Source organism: Glossina fuscipes, unplaced genomic scaffold, assembly GCF_014805625.2.
Source record: "Glossina fuscipes isolate IAEA_lab_2018 unplaced genomic scaffold, Yale_Gfus_2 0, whole genome shotgun sequence".
In the NCBI taxonomy this organism is placed as follows: domain Eukaryota; kingdom Metazoa; phylum Arthropoda; class Insecta; order Diptera; family Glossinidae; genus Glossina; species Glossina fuscipes.
Genome location: NW_023998414.1, coordinates 42859638 through 42877944, shown reverse-complemented (window position 1 = coordinate 42877944; position 18307 = coordinate 42859638). Strand labels below are relative to the sequence as shown.

General features: G+C 34.1%; 1 protein-coding gene across 1 annotated transcript; it reads right to left on the bottom strand.

The window, feature by feature from the left end:
* Positions 1–217: 217 nt before the first annotated feature.
* LOC119644618 (sodium-coupled monocarboxylate transporter 1) lies at positions 218–4565 on the bottom strand. Its single transcript, XM_038044244.1, has 9 exons — positions 4270–4565; positions 2760–2919; positions 2382–2447; positions 2201–2320; positions 1966–2120; positions 1639–1888; positions 1203–1583; positions 932–1128; positions 218–630 (listed from the first exon to the last, which is right to left on the bottom strand). Exons 1-9 carry the CDS (start codon positions 4491–4493, stop codon positions 369–371), a joined length of 1815 nt encoding a protein of 604 aa, XP_037900172.1. The 5' UTR covers positions 4494–4565; the 3' UTR covers positions 218–368.
* Between the last annotated feature and the right edge of the window lie 13742 nt (positions 4566–18307).

Below are 18307 nucleotides of genomic sequence, written 5' to 3'. Positions count from 1 at the left end.
AAGTGAAAAGCGTAATGCATTTATAATAAAAGATAAAAGATAAAAGATGAAAATGTCTTAAGCTTTAGAGCAGAAAATACATTTTTGTTTACGCGTTTGTCTTTTTTTTTTTTGAATTTATTTTTTTTTTTTTTTTTTTTTGAATGGATTACAATAGAAGTGAATGAAAACATTGCACATTTTACTTATTTATTTCAATAATTTACGTGTAATTTATGTGTTTTGTTCACCGCTTTTTTATTTCTAATAACTTATTTTATTTATATTTAAAGAAAACAAACAAAACAAGAAATTAATTAACAATAATCGCTTGCTTCACCTTCAATTCTATTGCATAGGTATTGTGGTTATGATTGACTGCAAACATTTTAAGCTTTCGTCTCGGTTTGCTTCACCTGAACTTTTACACATCTCGGTTTCGTATACTTCGACAGATGAATTGCGCGTTTCCTTTCTTTGCGTCGATCCAGCCAGCGCCTCACAAACGGCGACAGCAGTTTAGGCTCTACATGCTCAACTTTATTGAATCCCAGGCAAAAACTTGCAATTGAAGCAATAGTTATAGTAATCAGAGCACCAAGCATTGTGTAGTACAGAAACGAGATGTTGTAAATATGGAAACCTGATGGACTAAGATTGAAATGTTTCATCATCATTTTTCAATTCTCTCAATTAATAAGGTTGCATGCAGCAAAGAGAAAAGCTATGTGCATTCTACTCAATAAATGGCATTAGAGACGCGTAACATTGCATGCAGATTAGTATTTTGATCGTCTAAAATTCGCCCCTTGCGGAAATCTTAAAAGCTATATAGGGTGCAGGCATAACGCTTTTACCAAGCGAATGACAAAAGCTTATTGTATAGTTTAAAGAAGCCCGCCATGAAGTTTTTCCTCGCTCTATTATGAGTCGACCTTCAGCTGCTACTCACCTAACTTCTTTTACAGTTTCAGTGGAATTATCTGCAACCAGACTTAAAGCGGTAAAATCGGAAAACGTGTAATTGCAACCGGCTATTGAAGACGGCTTCCGAATATCGATTTTAAAGCCTTTGGCTTCGTTCAATTTGGCGTTTACACACAGCCAAACCATAAATATTAAGCTGGTAATGCCACCGAACAGTATGCCCTTTGAAAAATGAAATTTTTCAAAAAGAGTTTGGTTTCGTTTCGTTTATGTTCGTAATGTAACCGCAAACGTACCAGTTCTTCTACCCAAGGCAACATGACGCCTGCCGTGAATATACCCAGCAATGGACCGTTAGACACTGATGATAGTGTTATACTTAATTGCAATACAGTTCCCAGCTTTTCGACAACAAATACCAAAGCTACGCAGATGGCGCCAAATATTACAACGACCGAGCGCATTATATAAGCCGTTTGGGTCGCTGTTAATGGGGTTGCGACCCATGATTTGAAAAAATCCTCCAGAATAACCGCTGACATAGAATTCAAACCAGTCGATAAAGATGATAGAGCAGCGCTGAACACTCCTGCCACGAATAGGCCAGGTAAACCAGGAAAATCGCCTAAGGTATCCATCACCAGTAAAGGCAACAGCTGATCTTTGTGCTGAGTTAACTAAAAAAACGAGTAGAATAATTTACAAAATCTGAAGGGCCTACGTATCACGCACCTTAGTTTGTAAGGGATCACATTCAGAATAGGTTGCATAAATTAGGAGACCACAGTAACCGCAAATGAGTAAAAATATTACGATGCCCGTAATAAAAGTCCAAACTGCGGCGCGGGCCATTTTTAGTGTTGGCAAGGCCAGGTACCTTTGGATCATATTCTGATTGATGGCGTTCGATTTCAGCCAATGTGCTATACCGCCAATGAACAAAGAGTAGGCCGTATAACGTTCCGTTAAATCCAGCGTGAAACTGATATAAATTCGACATACGGGACAATATTAGATAAGGTGTATCTTTTGTCTCCATATCGCTAAACTTAAACCTACTTGGGTGGTTCAATGCGGCCACTTTCTAAGGCTTTACGAAAAACAACTCCTGGTCCACCAATCTCAATGGTGCCCTTAACAAGGACCAATGTCATAGCGCCGAGCATAATGATAGTCTGGATAACGTCCGTCCAAACGACTGCTTTCAAGCCTCCCTTTTTTCAAAGTAAAATTTCAATGGTTATCACAATTAAAGGGGAGCAGAAGAAAAAAAGGAGCAGTGAGTAAAACTTACCACACATGTGTAAAATATACAGACCAGACAAACTAAAGGAGTTATTTGATGGATATTAATACCTGTGGCTTGATTAAAAGCTATCGCTGGCACATAAATGACTATGGGCAGCCAAGCCATCTACAAATACCTTGGAATTCATATGCATATGGGTGGTATAGAGCATTCAGCCAGTACTCACCGATCCAAATATGAACAGAGTGGAGCCTAAGAATCGCGTGCGTTTATCAAAACGCGCCTCAAGATACTAAATGAAAAGTGACAAAACAATTAAAATCAAATGATCAAATAATCACGACTACTGTAACTACATTAGTAGGCAGGCATGGAACCAGCGTTGTTTAAAATTGAACAAAAACAAAAAAAAACAAAAAAAAAAAAAGAAAGGGGCTTAAAGGAGAATAAGCTAAATAAAAAAAAAAAAAAAAATAAAAAAATAAAACAAATGAAATTTGCAATAGGAAGGAATTAAGGGCAATAGGGAGTTGGAAAGGGTTGCTTTATTGGTGCAGCCTGCAGTAGAGAAATGCTGAGAAATGGCAAGCATTTGTTCTCATACTTCATAAGTTGATATTAGTTTCAATTCATGAAAGACTGGCAGAAAGATGGAGTACATTATAAGGCCCATTATCAGCAGGGATCCTATCGTGTACATATACTGAGTGCCATACAAGTAGACGTCGGTAGTTGTGCCTAGGAGTGTGATGCCGGAAATGAAACTAAAAAATTTTAAAAAACAAGATGCAAAACTCTTGAGAGATTTTTTTTTTATATAAAAACGTACATCATTAGTTATGTATGATACGTAATAATTGGTTTATGATAAAAACGTACGAATGAATGATTGAATGGATGTGGCTGAATGAATTTAACTGCTTCGCCTCTCTTCCGTTTGTCGCTCTACTTTAATTGCTAGCAAAAAACTATATCAACGTAGTACCGTATGAAAAATGTCTATACCTCTAAAAAGGTCTTGACATTTATTACAAAATTTTTATTTATTGCATACTGTTGTCGTCTGCTTTTTCGTTTGTTGTTATTGTTGTTTATTGTGTATGGTATTTACTGCTTAGAAACTTGGTGACGAATTTTTTTCAAATGTCGCAGAACCTATTGTCCAACTATTACGAATTATTTTTATTTATTTATTTTCTTTTTTGGCTTTTTTTTTTTTTTTTTTTTTATATACATTATAGATATAGTTTTTACAAATAAATATTAAAAATTTTTCCAACTGATTTCAGGATTGAAAAAAATAAATTGCACAGAAAAATAATTTCTTCTAATATTCAAAGTCATGTACATATATATATATATAGAATGGGATACCTTAAATTAAATAATAAAAAATGCAAAAAAAAAAAATAAATAAATAAATAAAAAAAAAAAAAAATATAATCTTTTCACTTCGACTTAGGGTAAGATAGACGACAGCTACGGCGATGAGCCGATCCTTTTGCTGTTTCTATATATTTTATATCTTGTATATTATATATATTTTATATGTGTAAATGTTGTCACTTAAATCACATAAATTATGTGTAGATTACAAGTCAAACCAATTTATTAATTATAAACAATAGAATTGTAAAGAAAGAAATAGGTACGTTTGCCACTGTCGCGACAAATGCTATACAATGCAAATGCCCGGAATAATTCGTTTAGAGAAGAATGCGAAGAAAAAGAGAGAATTAAATAAATTCATAAAAAGTTTGAAATTAATACAAGTACGAATGTACGGCATGTACCGGTAGAAGATATACTCATAAGCACGTACATACATCATACTTATAATAATGTAGAATTTAAATAATGCATGCATTTCTGTAATGATGATGATAATAATGATGACGATCACGATGATGAAAACCTGCATAATAATAGAAAAATTAAATTGTAAACGCTATCCGAGCGACTCGTGTAGGTAGATGATAATGATGATGATGACCTTTTTGACTCTTTTTTCCATTTCTTTCCATACATAAATGTGTACATATATATATATATATATAAATTTTTTTATTTTTTAAAGGGTAATTTAAAAGTAATTTTTGGCCATAAAGGCATACCTTGATATTAGCGACATGGTGATGGGAAATAATTTCATTTTACGTCCTCCTACGAGATAATCATCTTCAGCATCCTTAATGTTGGATGTTTTTTTTGATTTTCGACGCATTTTCAAAGCAAAATGTATGCCTATCACAGCACAACTGGCCAACATAAGTGTAAAAACCAAATAATCAGCCCAGCCGAAACGTTGCAAAGTCTTTCTTACTTCATCCACATTCATTATGATATTTTTATGATCGATAAATATTTTAATCGATTTCCTTATATATTTTTACTTTACTTTTCTTTTTTTTTTTTTTTTTTTTTTTTTTTTTCTAAAATTGATACAATTTTTAAAATGTTTTTGGTATTATTTTCAAGATCGCGATCGTTGCTTGAATAGATATAACACGTAACTGAGTCAATTCAACAATATACGTTTCTTCTTATTCACTGTCTTATTCAATGAATTTCTTACTCTCCTCAACTCAACAATTGCAATTCAACTAAACGACACACTTAGAATTTCATCGTCGTCATCATTATTCCAATCATTGTCGTCGTCCGTTGTCCGTCGTCTGTTGTCATCATCATGATCAGCAATCACAATATGAACAAGAGTCATGTAGATAACAGTTCTCACCAATAAAATCTACATTCAGGATTTATTCCCTGATACTAATATAAGCCTGAATCATGTGAATGCGTTTTTGGCACTTATTAAGTTAAATAAATGCTCGCACAAATTGTCAACAAACTTAATATCGCTTTATATATATATGTAAGTTATAATAATAATATAATGCGTAAAGCAATTTTAAATTATTATAAGTAAGCTGCGAAAACGTGAAAATTATTCGCAACTTTTTGCCTTTGCGCGGACCTCACATGGTATACTAGATGTGTGAAATGCTTGCAACGCCGTACTCCATTGTCCGTCCCATTTCTAGAAATCGAAGTCTTGCGATTTCAGATCTTTAATTTTTTTCTTCTTCGCACAGCGGCTCGTTCGCAATGCCGTGCAACTATATAAATTAAGCAGAAACCAATGTCAGTGCTGTCTCCAGCTTGTATCTATAATATGCTGTCAAATTGTGCATCGATATGATTGTGGCCGGATGTGCTGTGATGTGTCATGTACATCGAGCGAATGGATTTTTTTTCCAGTTTGCATTCAAACACCATGTAGGTACCCCAGCAATGGTGGATATAAGAAATATACCATTTTGATCTTGATCTATGCTAGTTTTGAGAATAAGAAACAATATATTATAGTCAATCAAAGCAAACTCTTGTGGTGTTTCGTGACCAAATGATAATCGGGTGATGGATCAAAGTCCGGCCACCATAGACATCCCGTTCTGTTCTTTTTTTTTTCTTCATCCGAATTCACATTTTATGTTGTGCTGCCCGGATTTATTCTAAGCTTATGTAAGCTATACATTTTTTCCTCTTTGTGCACTCGGAAAGGTAAAATTTCGACATTACGACATCCATCCGCAACCTATAATTGTTTAGTACCTTTAAAATACCACTTGTATGTTACGAATAAGGCGATGATCGCAATGCTGAACGTACTAATAGTAAGCTGAACGAAACGATTTCCCAAATTAAAACCGACGTGCTTGTTGAAATCCAATGTGGAGAAAGAAGCCTGTCTTTGTTTTTTTATTAAGGATTATCACGTTCATCTAATATCTTGGCAATATTGTGTATAAGTATTAAGAAATGCGTTTGTGTTTAATGTAATTCAAAAAGAACCTACGATGTGACTGAGTTTTGAGTCTACAGTCCGGATTTTCTATCGCATGTCATTAATTGAATCTTGATTCCTGCTCTATGTTTCGATTTTTCAATTTTTGCGAATTTTTGTACCCTCTGTCGGCAAGTGAGAAAGACGATTATCTAATTAATTCGTTTAACATTTGGAAGTTTAATAATTTAAAATTGCGACAAAGTACATGCGAATTGGTTATTCGAAAGATTAAGCAATTGCACTACTTCCTGGTGTAGGTATCGTGTTGATCGACGATTCTTTCCGTAGAAATTCTCCACTATGTGGTCTTTTGCTAAGTTGCCTTTAAACAGTTAACGAACTTCTTTAAAGAAAGAAACAAACGGTAAGATGGTGAAGGCATCGAGGTATCCTAATCATGCCATTTTAATTTTTCCTGCGTCACTAACGTTGTGTATTGCCTCGAACTTTTGCAATGGAAAATGATGCTTTTTCGATTAATCAATTCCGATCGCTGCAGCTTATATTTGAGGTTCAATTGCATTGGCAGTCGAATGTAGAACCAATTATGTGGCCATTATCTGGAAACATCTGGCGATGCACGATACCATTTTAATCCATCAAATCTAAATAAAGCGTTCCTTTTGGTGGTGCCATCAACCTGGACATTCCCCAAATTTGGACGATGAGTTTTTTTTTCGTATTATTGTCATATATGATCCACTTTCAATCGCCCACTGCTAACCATTTCAAAAACTTCTTACTTTCAATTCATCAAATCTCTCATTCAGCAACATTAAATATCAAATACTCGAAAAGCCCAGACAACGAGGTAAGTATTGATAGGAGAGATTGTACACGCATGTGAAATCTTCTTGTGGGGAAAAAACGAACTATACTCGATAACATTACAACGATATAATGAACATAAAAGTTAATGAAGGCATTGTACGACGATTTTAAAAATTAATTATATACAAGCAAATCTTATCAGAATTTCATTGCCGTCAATTTCCGTCAAACAAAACACTATTGATAACTTCCAAAAGCTCTGCTGTCACATTCGCTATATGGCTGATCTTCGAAATCTTTCACATGCATAATGAAATGCAATTTCTTTCAACTCTTCTTTATCTGTTTTGTTGAAGTTTGTAGCATACATTTTGGAGCTGTTAATAATTTTCTGTATAAAATAATAGTTTCCTCCTATGTTATTACAAAAGGGATTATCAGATCACATCCCAATCCACCAAGCCTGGGCAAGTTTCATTTAATGTTGTGTCAAAGAAGTGATTATGGATGGAATAAAATATATTCCTCTCTTCTTCACCAACTTTGTGATCTCTTTGCTTATGAGGCGAAGAGAACATATACGAACGATGTGCTGATGTTGATGTTGATGTTAATGTTGAGGGTGATGTTGACAAATACTTGCGCTTTATTAAATGTGCAGCAGAACAGAAGTGCCATTCATGGCAAACATCCGTTTTGATTCTAAGTGTGCTGCCGTTTGCATGGTTTTATTTTTCTTCCTCTTTTTCAGTATTTGAGAAACGAAAAGGGGCAGGCAGAAAAAATAGAAACGTTATATTCGCCTTGAGTATCTTTCAATTCAAGAGAAATTGCGCGCATATTATTTTCTCGTTAATTGTAGGCGTATTAATCCGATTTGGGGAATTAAAATTCGGCTTGACATGTATGACATACTTAGGTCTATAACGACTTCACAGTTCCCGTGTAGAGCAAAAATAATTCGAAAATGTCCATTTTTTGCCTATTAACCGTGCCCAGGCTGTTTTAAAGCCATGTATTTTTCGCGATTTTCACAATGATTGCAGCATATATGCACACAGGCAGATCAAGCTAAATCGGTTTAGAATCTTATGTTGGGTGTTACAAGTGAAAAGAACGAATTAGTGCACTTCCATCTTTTGGCGAATTATAAAAAAAAAAAAAAAATAGAAAAAAATACAGAAAATCATTGCACTTCGTTTGAATTTTCAAATGCACACATACAGACAGAATTATAAATGCAAAAAAATTTTTCTTTAACGTTCTTTTCATGTAAAATTTCCAGTAGTAGCAGTACATGAATATATATTTATATATATATATATATAAATATATATATAAATATATATATATATATATATAAATATATATGTATATACATGTTCATGTGCATGCATACGTATATGTGTAAAATACACTTTAGTATTAGTCGATGCATATAATGAGGAAAAAGAGCTTTTAGATTCAATGTATGAAAATGATGCAAAAAACATATAAAAATAAAGCATGGAAAAGAGTGGGAATACATAGCTTGTTCTAAAATGAGAAAAAGAAAAAAAAAAAAAAAAAAAAAAATCGAAAAAATTCATAAATATGCTTGAATTTGACATGTATGTGTGTGTATGTTTGTAACACAGGACAGGAAAAGGCCCTAGTCTTAATGAAATTTTATAAACAGGCAAATTAATTATTTCCATCATTATGCTTTCATAAGATCTGCCTGCGTTTCTAATGTTATTTTTAATGTTTTTTTTCCCATTTTTTTTTTTTTTTTTTTTAGTTTCAGTTACCACACCGACCATTATACACTGATTAACAAGCCTGGTTCTGAATTGCCATACAGCAAGGTTTTGATTTCAATTCCATCTCTCGAGCGCAACCATATAAATATAATCATACTTTTGCAAAAACGTACAGATTCGTCAAACATAGAAAATCATATTTGAATTTAATGCTGAATTGCCTCGCAATTTTGCTTCAGTTGCACATATGTATTATACATAAGTGTTAGGCTAACTTTACAGTTGAGATATTACTGTAGTGTATTAATGCAGTTATAAAGGAAATACATTCATATTATGTACATTCATATACGTACATAATACATAATGTTTTTTCCAAAAATCTTAATAGAAGTTTTTATACCTTATATATATATATATATATATATTATATAATTTTTTAATTTTTAATTAATTAAAAATGCAATCTGTGTAATCTCGCTCTCTAATAATTTCGTTGAAACCTTAGCCTAGTGTATGGGGTGAAAGTGTTTTGGGGTAAAAAGGGGCTAGTTTCAGTCCATTCAATTCATGTGATTAAGCCATCGAATCAAGTAAAAAATTGTTGAGAAAAATTCTCAATATTTTATCACCGCGACTGAATGCGGAGAAAATTAAGTATGCTTTAGTATTAAGAAATAAATTCTTATTGAAATTAAGGTGTGGAATGTTAATTATTTAATTAAATGTTCTTTAAAGCAACAAAGAAACAAAAAAACAAAAATAAAACATAAATAGATAAAGTCAACAATTTAACTTCAAATCATACTTCAAATAGAAAAGAAACAAACGACAGATAGTTCATATTAATAGAAATTAACACGCAATATAAGCAATATAACCGCCGCCGCCGACGACGACGACGACGACGGCAAATAATGCCTAGCTAAGCGCAAACCATATACACGCACCTAACATCATTTATCGCACAGAGAAAGAGAGAAAGAGAGAAAGAGAGAAAGAGAGAGGGAAAGCTCATAGAAATCATAGAAATATGTCAGCAATAACGATAATTATAAAATAATGACATTTATCCGATTAAATGAAAAAACACATAAAACGCATTCCATGATCATGTTTCAACTTATACAATAACATCGTAATCGTAACAGTCCTCAACAGACCAGGCATGTGTAGCTTGGTGGGTTGAATGTCCTTTTTGCTTTTTTTTCTAACCTTACTTTTTTTAAGAACTATTTAAATTCGTAATGCGTGCATGATTACAATTAATTCTTCACTAATTTGTGTTTTACTATGCATTTCTGACACATGAGAGCTTAATACGCGTGTTACTACTGCTAAAAGAGTAAATATATATATATGTACACATATATGTACTTGCACATTATATACCTATAAAATGTTTGAAAAGCATATTAATTTTGTCACCTTCTTCCTCCCTTGTATTGCGGTTCCATTATTTAGTCAATGTCAGAATTGAAAGTGCTCTGGTGTGTCACACATACAGTTTGATGCGTGTTATAAGTTTCAATTATATTATGACATAACTAATTAAACTGGGCGTCATCAGTTGATACTTTAATCATTCACAATATCTTAGGCCCTTAAGTGGGTCATAAATACAACGCAAAACGTGCATGCACGAGTGCATTGAAGTCTATTAAAATAATACGAATTTTATATATTCACAGAATTAAAAAAAATCAATTATAATATTTACCTAATACACGCACTGTACAAACAAACATTATACTCTGCTTTAAAATAATAACGACCGACACCGTCGCTGCCAACCCACCCCATCAAAGACGTGGCGACATGTTTGATATCCGTGTCGTATCGAGTCACAGAGATCCGCACAGATAAGATTTTCAGTTGATTTGATTTCTTCTCTCAATCTGCTTTTCTATCGTATGTTGTTGAAAGGGAAGTGTTGTGGAAAAAACTGTCATAGGACGATGAAGTTGAAACTTCGCTGTGAACTACCCGAACGTTGTTCCAAATATTTACTACTCTTAACGCTTTACTAAAGAAACCTTCGCATAAAAAAATGAAATTGTGATCTGAGGATCATTTAAAGCTTTGCCAAGAAGAAACAAATGCCATATGAAGATCGTTGAAGACTTTGCTAAAAGAATGAGAGCGTACTCTGAAAAATGATGCTATAATGCTATCTAAAAATTCGTTAAAAAAATATTTGAATGTGTGTGATGTGAATGGATATCCAAAAATGTGCTAAATGAAGATCCAAGTCGCGTGAGTGCTATATAAAACTATGCTAAGAAAATGCTTGTGATCTAAGCATCTTTTAAACGCTTATTGAAACATGGACGTGATCCCTGTAATACGAGTCAAATAACTTTAATTTTTCGCACACACACAAACATACATATATTGTGAAATGTTTATCTAAGAGCTTGTGCGACAGAAGCACTCAAACTGCAATGAAAAAAAAAAAAAAAGAAAAGAAACATTCCATCGACCGACACGACACGTCCACACTTATAAATCATATTTTTTTTAATTCCAATCCAATCTGATATACAATATTTGTTTGAGGTGTTGAGTGCAAATAGCGAAATGTATAAAATGAAATGGTGAACATAGTCGTGATTCGTCCCTACGTCGCTCTAGTCCGCTCTCCATAAGCGTTAAAAAATGATTTTATAGTAAAAATTGATTCAATACAAAATCCAAACCTTTAACGAGACTTCTACAGATGTAGAAACAAAACACAATTTCTTCTTTCCATCTTGTCCGATTAAATGCATATTTCTCCCTTTCATATATGATTTAGAAATTTGCATACCGATCATGATATGTCATTTTATTTATTGCAGTTGAAAAATTCATCGCACACAGCTTATATAATAATATATATATTATTCTTATGATCTTTGGTTGAAGATTGTGTCTGTTTTCTTCCTGAAGGTATTTCAAATTTCTACAAAGCATTTAGTACAGTTTGCATGCGTGCATAGAAAGGCCCGTATTACCCAAGTAAACAGCAGCAATAAGAGAACAATAACGACAGGATATCCTTTCAGTATAGATGCAATTTTCTAAGCAATCCAGCAGCTACTTGTTATTATTATAAAATATAAAACAGCCTCCATACACACACACACACACACACACACACACACATTTATATGCATAGAGAAAATTTATTTTCAATCCTTTCCGCACATAAATTTTCATTTGTTCTACACATACACACGCGTATATAAATAACATGTAATGTGATTCATTAGTAAGAAGAAAGGTGTTAATATATTGCATATATATAGTTGAAAGGATTTAAAGTGTGGAAGGATGGGAAGGGGGAGGGATCTTGTCATTATTTATTATGGGCTCTAAAAGACAAAGAAAAACCATATCTTTTAAATACATATTATAACTGCAAGTATGTCTGTACTTATGTATGTTTATATATATATATATATATATATATATATATGTATATGATATAATATTAATGTACAAATGCACAGGCACACACACACACACACACACACACACACACACACATAAAAGAAACAATGTAGTCATCAGAAACTGTAAATAGATTTCATATCGGTGCTGCTGCTGTTCAAATTGTATTTTACAAGTCAAAGTCTCTCTCCCTCCCTCTCCCCCTCCTTCACCCTATTTCTCTTTCTCTTTTTCTGCCTTTCTCTCATACACTCCGTATATACTCTGTTAAATGTAACAGAAATTCAAGCTTTGAATTTGACTATAATTGCCGTCGTCGTCGCTCGGTGATACTAGGGCCATTAATATATCAAATCAATTCGTTTCCATGATTGTTCTTAATGTTATTATTGTTGTTGTTGTTGCTGGCGTCGTCGTTGTGCTTTGTTTTTAAGAGCAGGCTATCTCTTTTATAATTTTATATGAGAGATTTATGATTTGTGTGTTCTTACCAGAATAGCAGATACATTGCTTGCACTCCGCATGCACGATGCTTGAAAACTTCTCAAGTGCATACCTCGCCTCGTCATTCGGATCCTTGCTGCCGCTGCTACTGCTACTGCTGCTGCTACTGCTACTGCTACGACTGCTGTCGTCGTCTCAATCTGATTGATTTAGAATTCAATTGAAATTTTAATAAATGTGTAGCTACTGTTGCCATGATGTTGTTCGTTCATCTTTCTTTGTAAAGTAACTTGGCAGACACGTTGTATGTATGTTCCGTTAAGTGTTTTAAATCCTTTTGCAAAATTTGCATTTTCGAAATTGTAGATGCGTTAACTTGCACGCCACGTCTCCATCGTATCCATGCAATTGCGTTATGTGGACACCGTTTTCTAATGTCATCTTTTAGTTTACCAGTTAACGGCAAAGACGCATTGAGTAGGAGCAATGCAGCACAGAATCAGGGGAGTTAAGCAACTAAGATAAGATATCATTTTCAATAACTTATGCTATCGTATATGCGGTCTAAGGTTTATTTCAATTTCCTGTTTTTTTTGTTTCATTATTTTCTTACGTTTGAGCGTTGAAGTGTCTTTGAAAATATTTGAATGTACTACGTCTCTGTGCAGATTAGGCTTTTGGTATAATGTGCATATTTTGCAACGAGAGCTTTATTGGTACTTCATTGATTTATGACACTTGTAAACAATTTTCAAAATTACGGATTTGCAGCTTAAAGTAGAACTTTCCATATGTGTTGCATATCTCGGCTTAGTCTACCCTTACAAGTGCAAGTGCAAGTGTAAGTGTAAGTGTAAGTGCAAGTGCAAGTGCAAGCGCAAGTAAATACCTTTTCCATAACTACCGTTCTCTCGTGCCTCTGGAAATGCACTTAGAATAATGCAAATACTGGACTGTTCAAAAGTTATGAAGATTTATGTTTACGGGCATTGTCTCTTATTACTGTTGCAGTGGTTGCTTGTTATAGCTGCTGTTATTATTGTTGTTATTGTTATTGAGCAAACGATTTGTATGCAATTGATTGTATAGCAAATTTCAATTTTGAATTATGTTTCAACTTTGGTTTATAAATGAATATGCATATGTGAATACGTGCATACGTGGCTATGTAAGTGTCCCTGTGTCTGTGTGCGTTTGTGAATATATTGTGTATATATATATATATATATATATATATATATATACATGCGTGCGTATATGCGTATAGTTGTGCATCCAGTTTTATCATAATGCATCATTTGATTCGAACAGGGCGGAAGTGGCAGCAAAGGGTTAAGTGATTTATTGAATTGTTTGTTAGATTAGAAAGACTGTCGTTTACTTTTGACAGTTAAGATTTGTATTGTTTTGAATTCCTGCTACCGCCACTGTCACTACTGTTCTTGCTACTGCAATTGCTACTATTGCACACACAGACACGCACACACATCTGCACACACACGCACACACATGCATGGCAGATATTCATGTTCGGTACATGCTTAAGCATATTGATTACAAATTGTTAGTAATTGATTTGCTAATGATTTATGACAACATAATTCCTACTCGTCTCGTCTGATGATGATTATGATGATGACGACGACGATGACGATGAACATAAACGTTTTAGTACAACCCAAGGTAAAGTGTGCATGTGTGCACGCGTAAGTGTGTGAGTGCGTGTGTGTGTGTGTGTGTGTGTGCGTGCTCGAGCGTAAGCTTGAAATATTTCACATTACATTTGCTGCTGTTTGGATAAGCGCCCGGTTCCCTTTACTTTTTTTTTTACATCTAAATGCTGGCAAAAAAAAAATTAAAATAAAAATGAAAAAGAAAAAGAGAAATGAAAATTCACTCTATATTCGCTTCCCCATAAAAATGATGATATTTATATGTTTATTGATGTTTTCAAAGTCAATGTCAACAAATTTTCTTGGTAAACAAACGCATACCATATCATGCATCCATCCATCTTTCCATCCATTCATTTAGCTTCTACTTCTAACTGCAAGCAATTACAAACACTTTAAGGTGCTAAGGTTAGATTAGACAGACATATAACATTTGGCACTGAAGGCGTCAGAAATTGTTGCCACAACAGTTTGCCGAATAGAAGGCATCATTTGGCAGTAAAGTGATAAAAACCGCAATTCAAAGACACTTACACCGAAATTTGTGACTTGCACAAAATCTTACACATATGTACAGGTACGCACAGACACATATACAAACACACACACACACACACACACACACACACACACACACACACATATATATATATATATATATATATATATATATATATATATATATATATGTATATATATATATACGTTATTGCTTACATTTACATTTTCAATATGACAAATTGTGTCGATGATAAGAAACCAACATTGACATAACATTACGTTATAACTAGAAGACATGACAGAAATTTTTGAACCGAAGACATTCAGAGTTGTAGGTAACATGATGCAAATTATAGAACATAAGAAAGTTCTATTACAGAGAGAGAGAACAACTGTAAATTAAACATACCGGTGCGTGCATGTGTGCATGTGTGCATGTGTGCATGTGTTCGTTTGTTACAGAGCCACAGCTAAGGTGTCGTACATATCCAGATAATTCTTGCCACCAGCTTAAATGACAGTAAACCTTAATCTGAAACCAAAGTATTCAATTGAATGTGGTTTGAAAGACAAACAAGACAAACAACAAAAACAAAACAAAACCTATTTAATACGGCTGCTTATTGATCGAAACAAACGCAAGCGTGTAAGTAACCATTTGAAATCGAGACTTTCCGCATATTTCTCTTAAATCCCTCCAAGCTAATGCTAATCTTATTAATGCGTACGTACGTTATAATGCATCAGAAGAAATTACGCAATTTATTGTCATTCGTAATATCGATTTTGAGATTCTAGGCAACAGGCAATTAAATATGTACATATGTATATATGGTGTCTCACTCGCACTCACAACAATTAACGTTCAACTTGTTAAGAACAAAATGCGAGAAAAGTGATAAAATTATATTTGCTTACATCTTATTATGCCCCATAGTCCGTAACAAAAGCAAACCATTCTGATCTCGTATTTAGTGATTATATGTTGTCCTAAGAAAATGCTGTAACTAAATTTCTATTATCGGAATTTTCGTTAGAGACTGTTGTTGTTTACTGTTTTTTACTGCTGATACTTGTTAACAAAAAAAATTTCAATCCAAATATATACAGTAAGGCGTCAGGCAGGAGCTTTGCGATGAAAATTTAACAAAAAACTCAGAAAGTGTAGTTAATTGTTTTAACAAGGAAAGCATTCGTATAGCTTCAGTTAATATCATCGGGGATTACATATCCCTATCAAATATTTATATGTGTGCAATATATCACTTTGCGCATTAGCTTAAACCAATATTTTTTCCATATTTGCTTTAATTTTTATTAACAGAAGAAAACATATTCGGCATGTGTTTCCTAGAAACACCAACATACATGTGCGAAAATGAATGTTAATATAAATACCGTAGACTAATGTAACCATCCTCCGTTTCCAACAATATTTCAACTTTCAATTCCATAAGCGTAGAATACTGCTTGAACTTTGAAAATATGTTGGCGGAAAGAATGCGTCAGAGATCCTCAATTGGGATGAGGCACCGGGACTTTAAGCTGGCCACACCGAAAACTGAATATTGTGTGATCGAAAAAAATGCGATATCGATCAAAGCCCTGTTTTACTGGAGAGTCCAGTTATCGCCACATAACCTTCTAGCATAGTCTACTAAACTGTTCTCTAACAAGCCAATGTACAAAGCATATTTTTAACTTTCCCCATGCTTCAAATGCAGCTCGTACCCACAAAAGATCCAACGTTATAGCAGATTAGTCGACTTCATATTTATGGTAACTGTCGGGCTCGACCAAATTAAACTCTCTTTTCCTCATCACTCAATCGAATATATTTTCGAACACGTTTTCCCAAAATTTGTATTTGTCAGCAAATACAACGCGGGCATGTTTATGTTGCTGGATTCAGCGCGGCTTCACAATTTTACATTCCCGTCCTTAGGAGGTTACAGTGCGCGCTGTCTCGTTAAATTTAGGCCTAATTCTGCATTTTTCGAAAGTTCTCTTTCACGTCGCATTGTCAGCTAGCAACAAAAGTGCGATCACAATTACTCTTTAAAAGACATTGAAAAGGTCCTGCCTATTCACTTACGAGGAATTACAAGCTTACTACGACAATTTTAGGTTATAGGAGCATAGGTGTCGATGAACGAAGTAGGAAGGACTTGACAAGATACAATCTATTGTCGACTCGAAAATAATTTATCATCAATTTTTGGACGGAATATATAAAACTGTATTTGCGCATATAATTATTGATATACATATTAAGTGAAACACATCAAATGATACAATTTAAAAAAAAAAATCCGTCTGAGTAGCCGAAGGGGAGGAATCTCGACTAGCAAGTCCATGGTCGTGGGTTCGAATCTCAAGTGCGGTAGAGTTTTTAATAAAAAGCCGATAGCCTTAGATGCTAGCGCCTTTAAGAGTTTAGTCTTAGAATTTATTTCTCTGGCGAAATTAATAATAATAATAATAATAATAATAAAAAAAAAAACTCGTTCACGTATACTAAGTATATGCAATTGGATATAAGCAAGAAAGAAACAAACCAGATTCAACGCTTTTCGTCAAAATATTTGGAGAGATTGAGGAATCGCATGAATCCTTTCTCTTTTATTGGAGATGTTTCGAATGAGGTAAGACGATTGAAAGGACCTCACATACTGGATTTTCCTCTTAGAAATTAATCTTTTTTCAAATATTAGCCTGCTTGGAAGACATCCAACCCCTTTTGCTTTTGATAAATTTGTACTCAACATCGTAATTTTGACCAAAGCGCAGACGTGCAGGCAGACAGGCAGATTGGCACACCTAAATTGATCCAGACCGTGATACTGGTAAAGAGGATGGTCTGAAGGTGCTACAAACGTTTTAACAAACTGAATATACTTTGAAGATATCTATGAACGGTGGAAAAAGTGAAAGACGTTGCCTTTCAGACGAAATCCGTATAGTTTTCATCAGGCAAATGTGTCGTCTTTTCGGAGAACATCTGTAGTTTGAAAAATATTGCTTCGAGAAAGACGCGTTTAAAGGTTTACCGCCCACAGCTTTAACCACTTCTACGAACATCGAACGTTAGGCCTACAATTTGTTTGCACTGTTTTCAAAATAACTGCAACACAGTTCGACGACTTTTGTTCGGATAAATGAACTTTTTGAGAATTTGTAATATTACCCAGCCCATCCCATCCCTTTTTGCAATAGCACTTCTATACCCTTTCTTGAATATGTAAGCAATCATTTGAATCAACAACACCAAATCAGAGATATTACTCCTTGAATGAAAGCTTTGGTGGATAGTGAATTAAAGGCGCGAAGTGTCGCCCAGTGCTACTCTCTTCGATTCTACTTTATTTAATTTCATTGTTTATTTTGGCTTAAGTACCTTAAAAAACTTATTAAAAAAAAAGAGTATTTTTTCCATACCCACCACTGAAGGATGCGGGGTAGACTCATTTTAGCATAATGTTCGCATCACCCGAAAGGCAGCTTCAGAGATCAGCGTGAAATTTTGGATCGATTAAGTCAGGCATGTTGTTGACTCTCTAATGGCCGCAAAAATAAAGACATCGACTTTAAATTTGGCAGACAAATTCGAAGTCCTTGCACCCTGGCTGCTGGTTGCTATTGAAATTGAGTCAAATTGGTCAGAGCACCGTAATGAAATGAAAGCTGAACGCAACTCCGTTTCTCTACACGGGTTTTTGCACATTGGCACTTA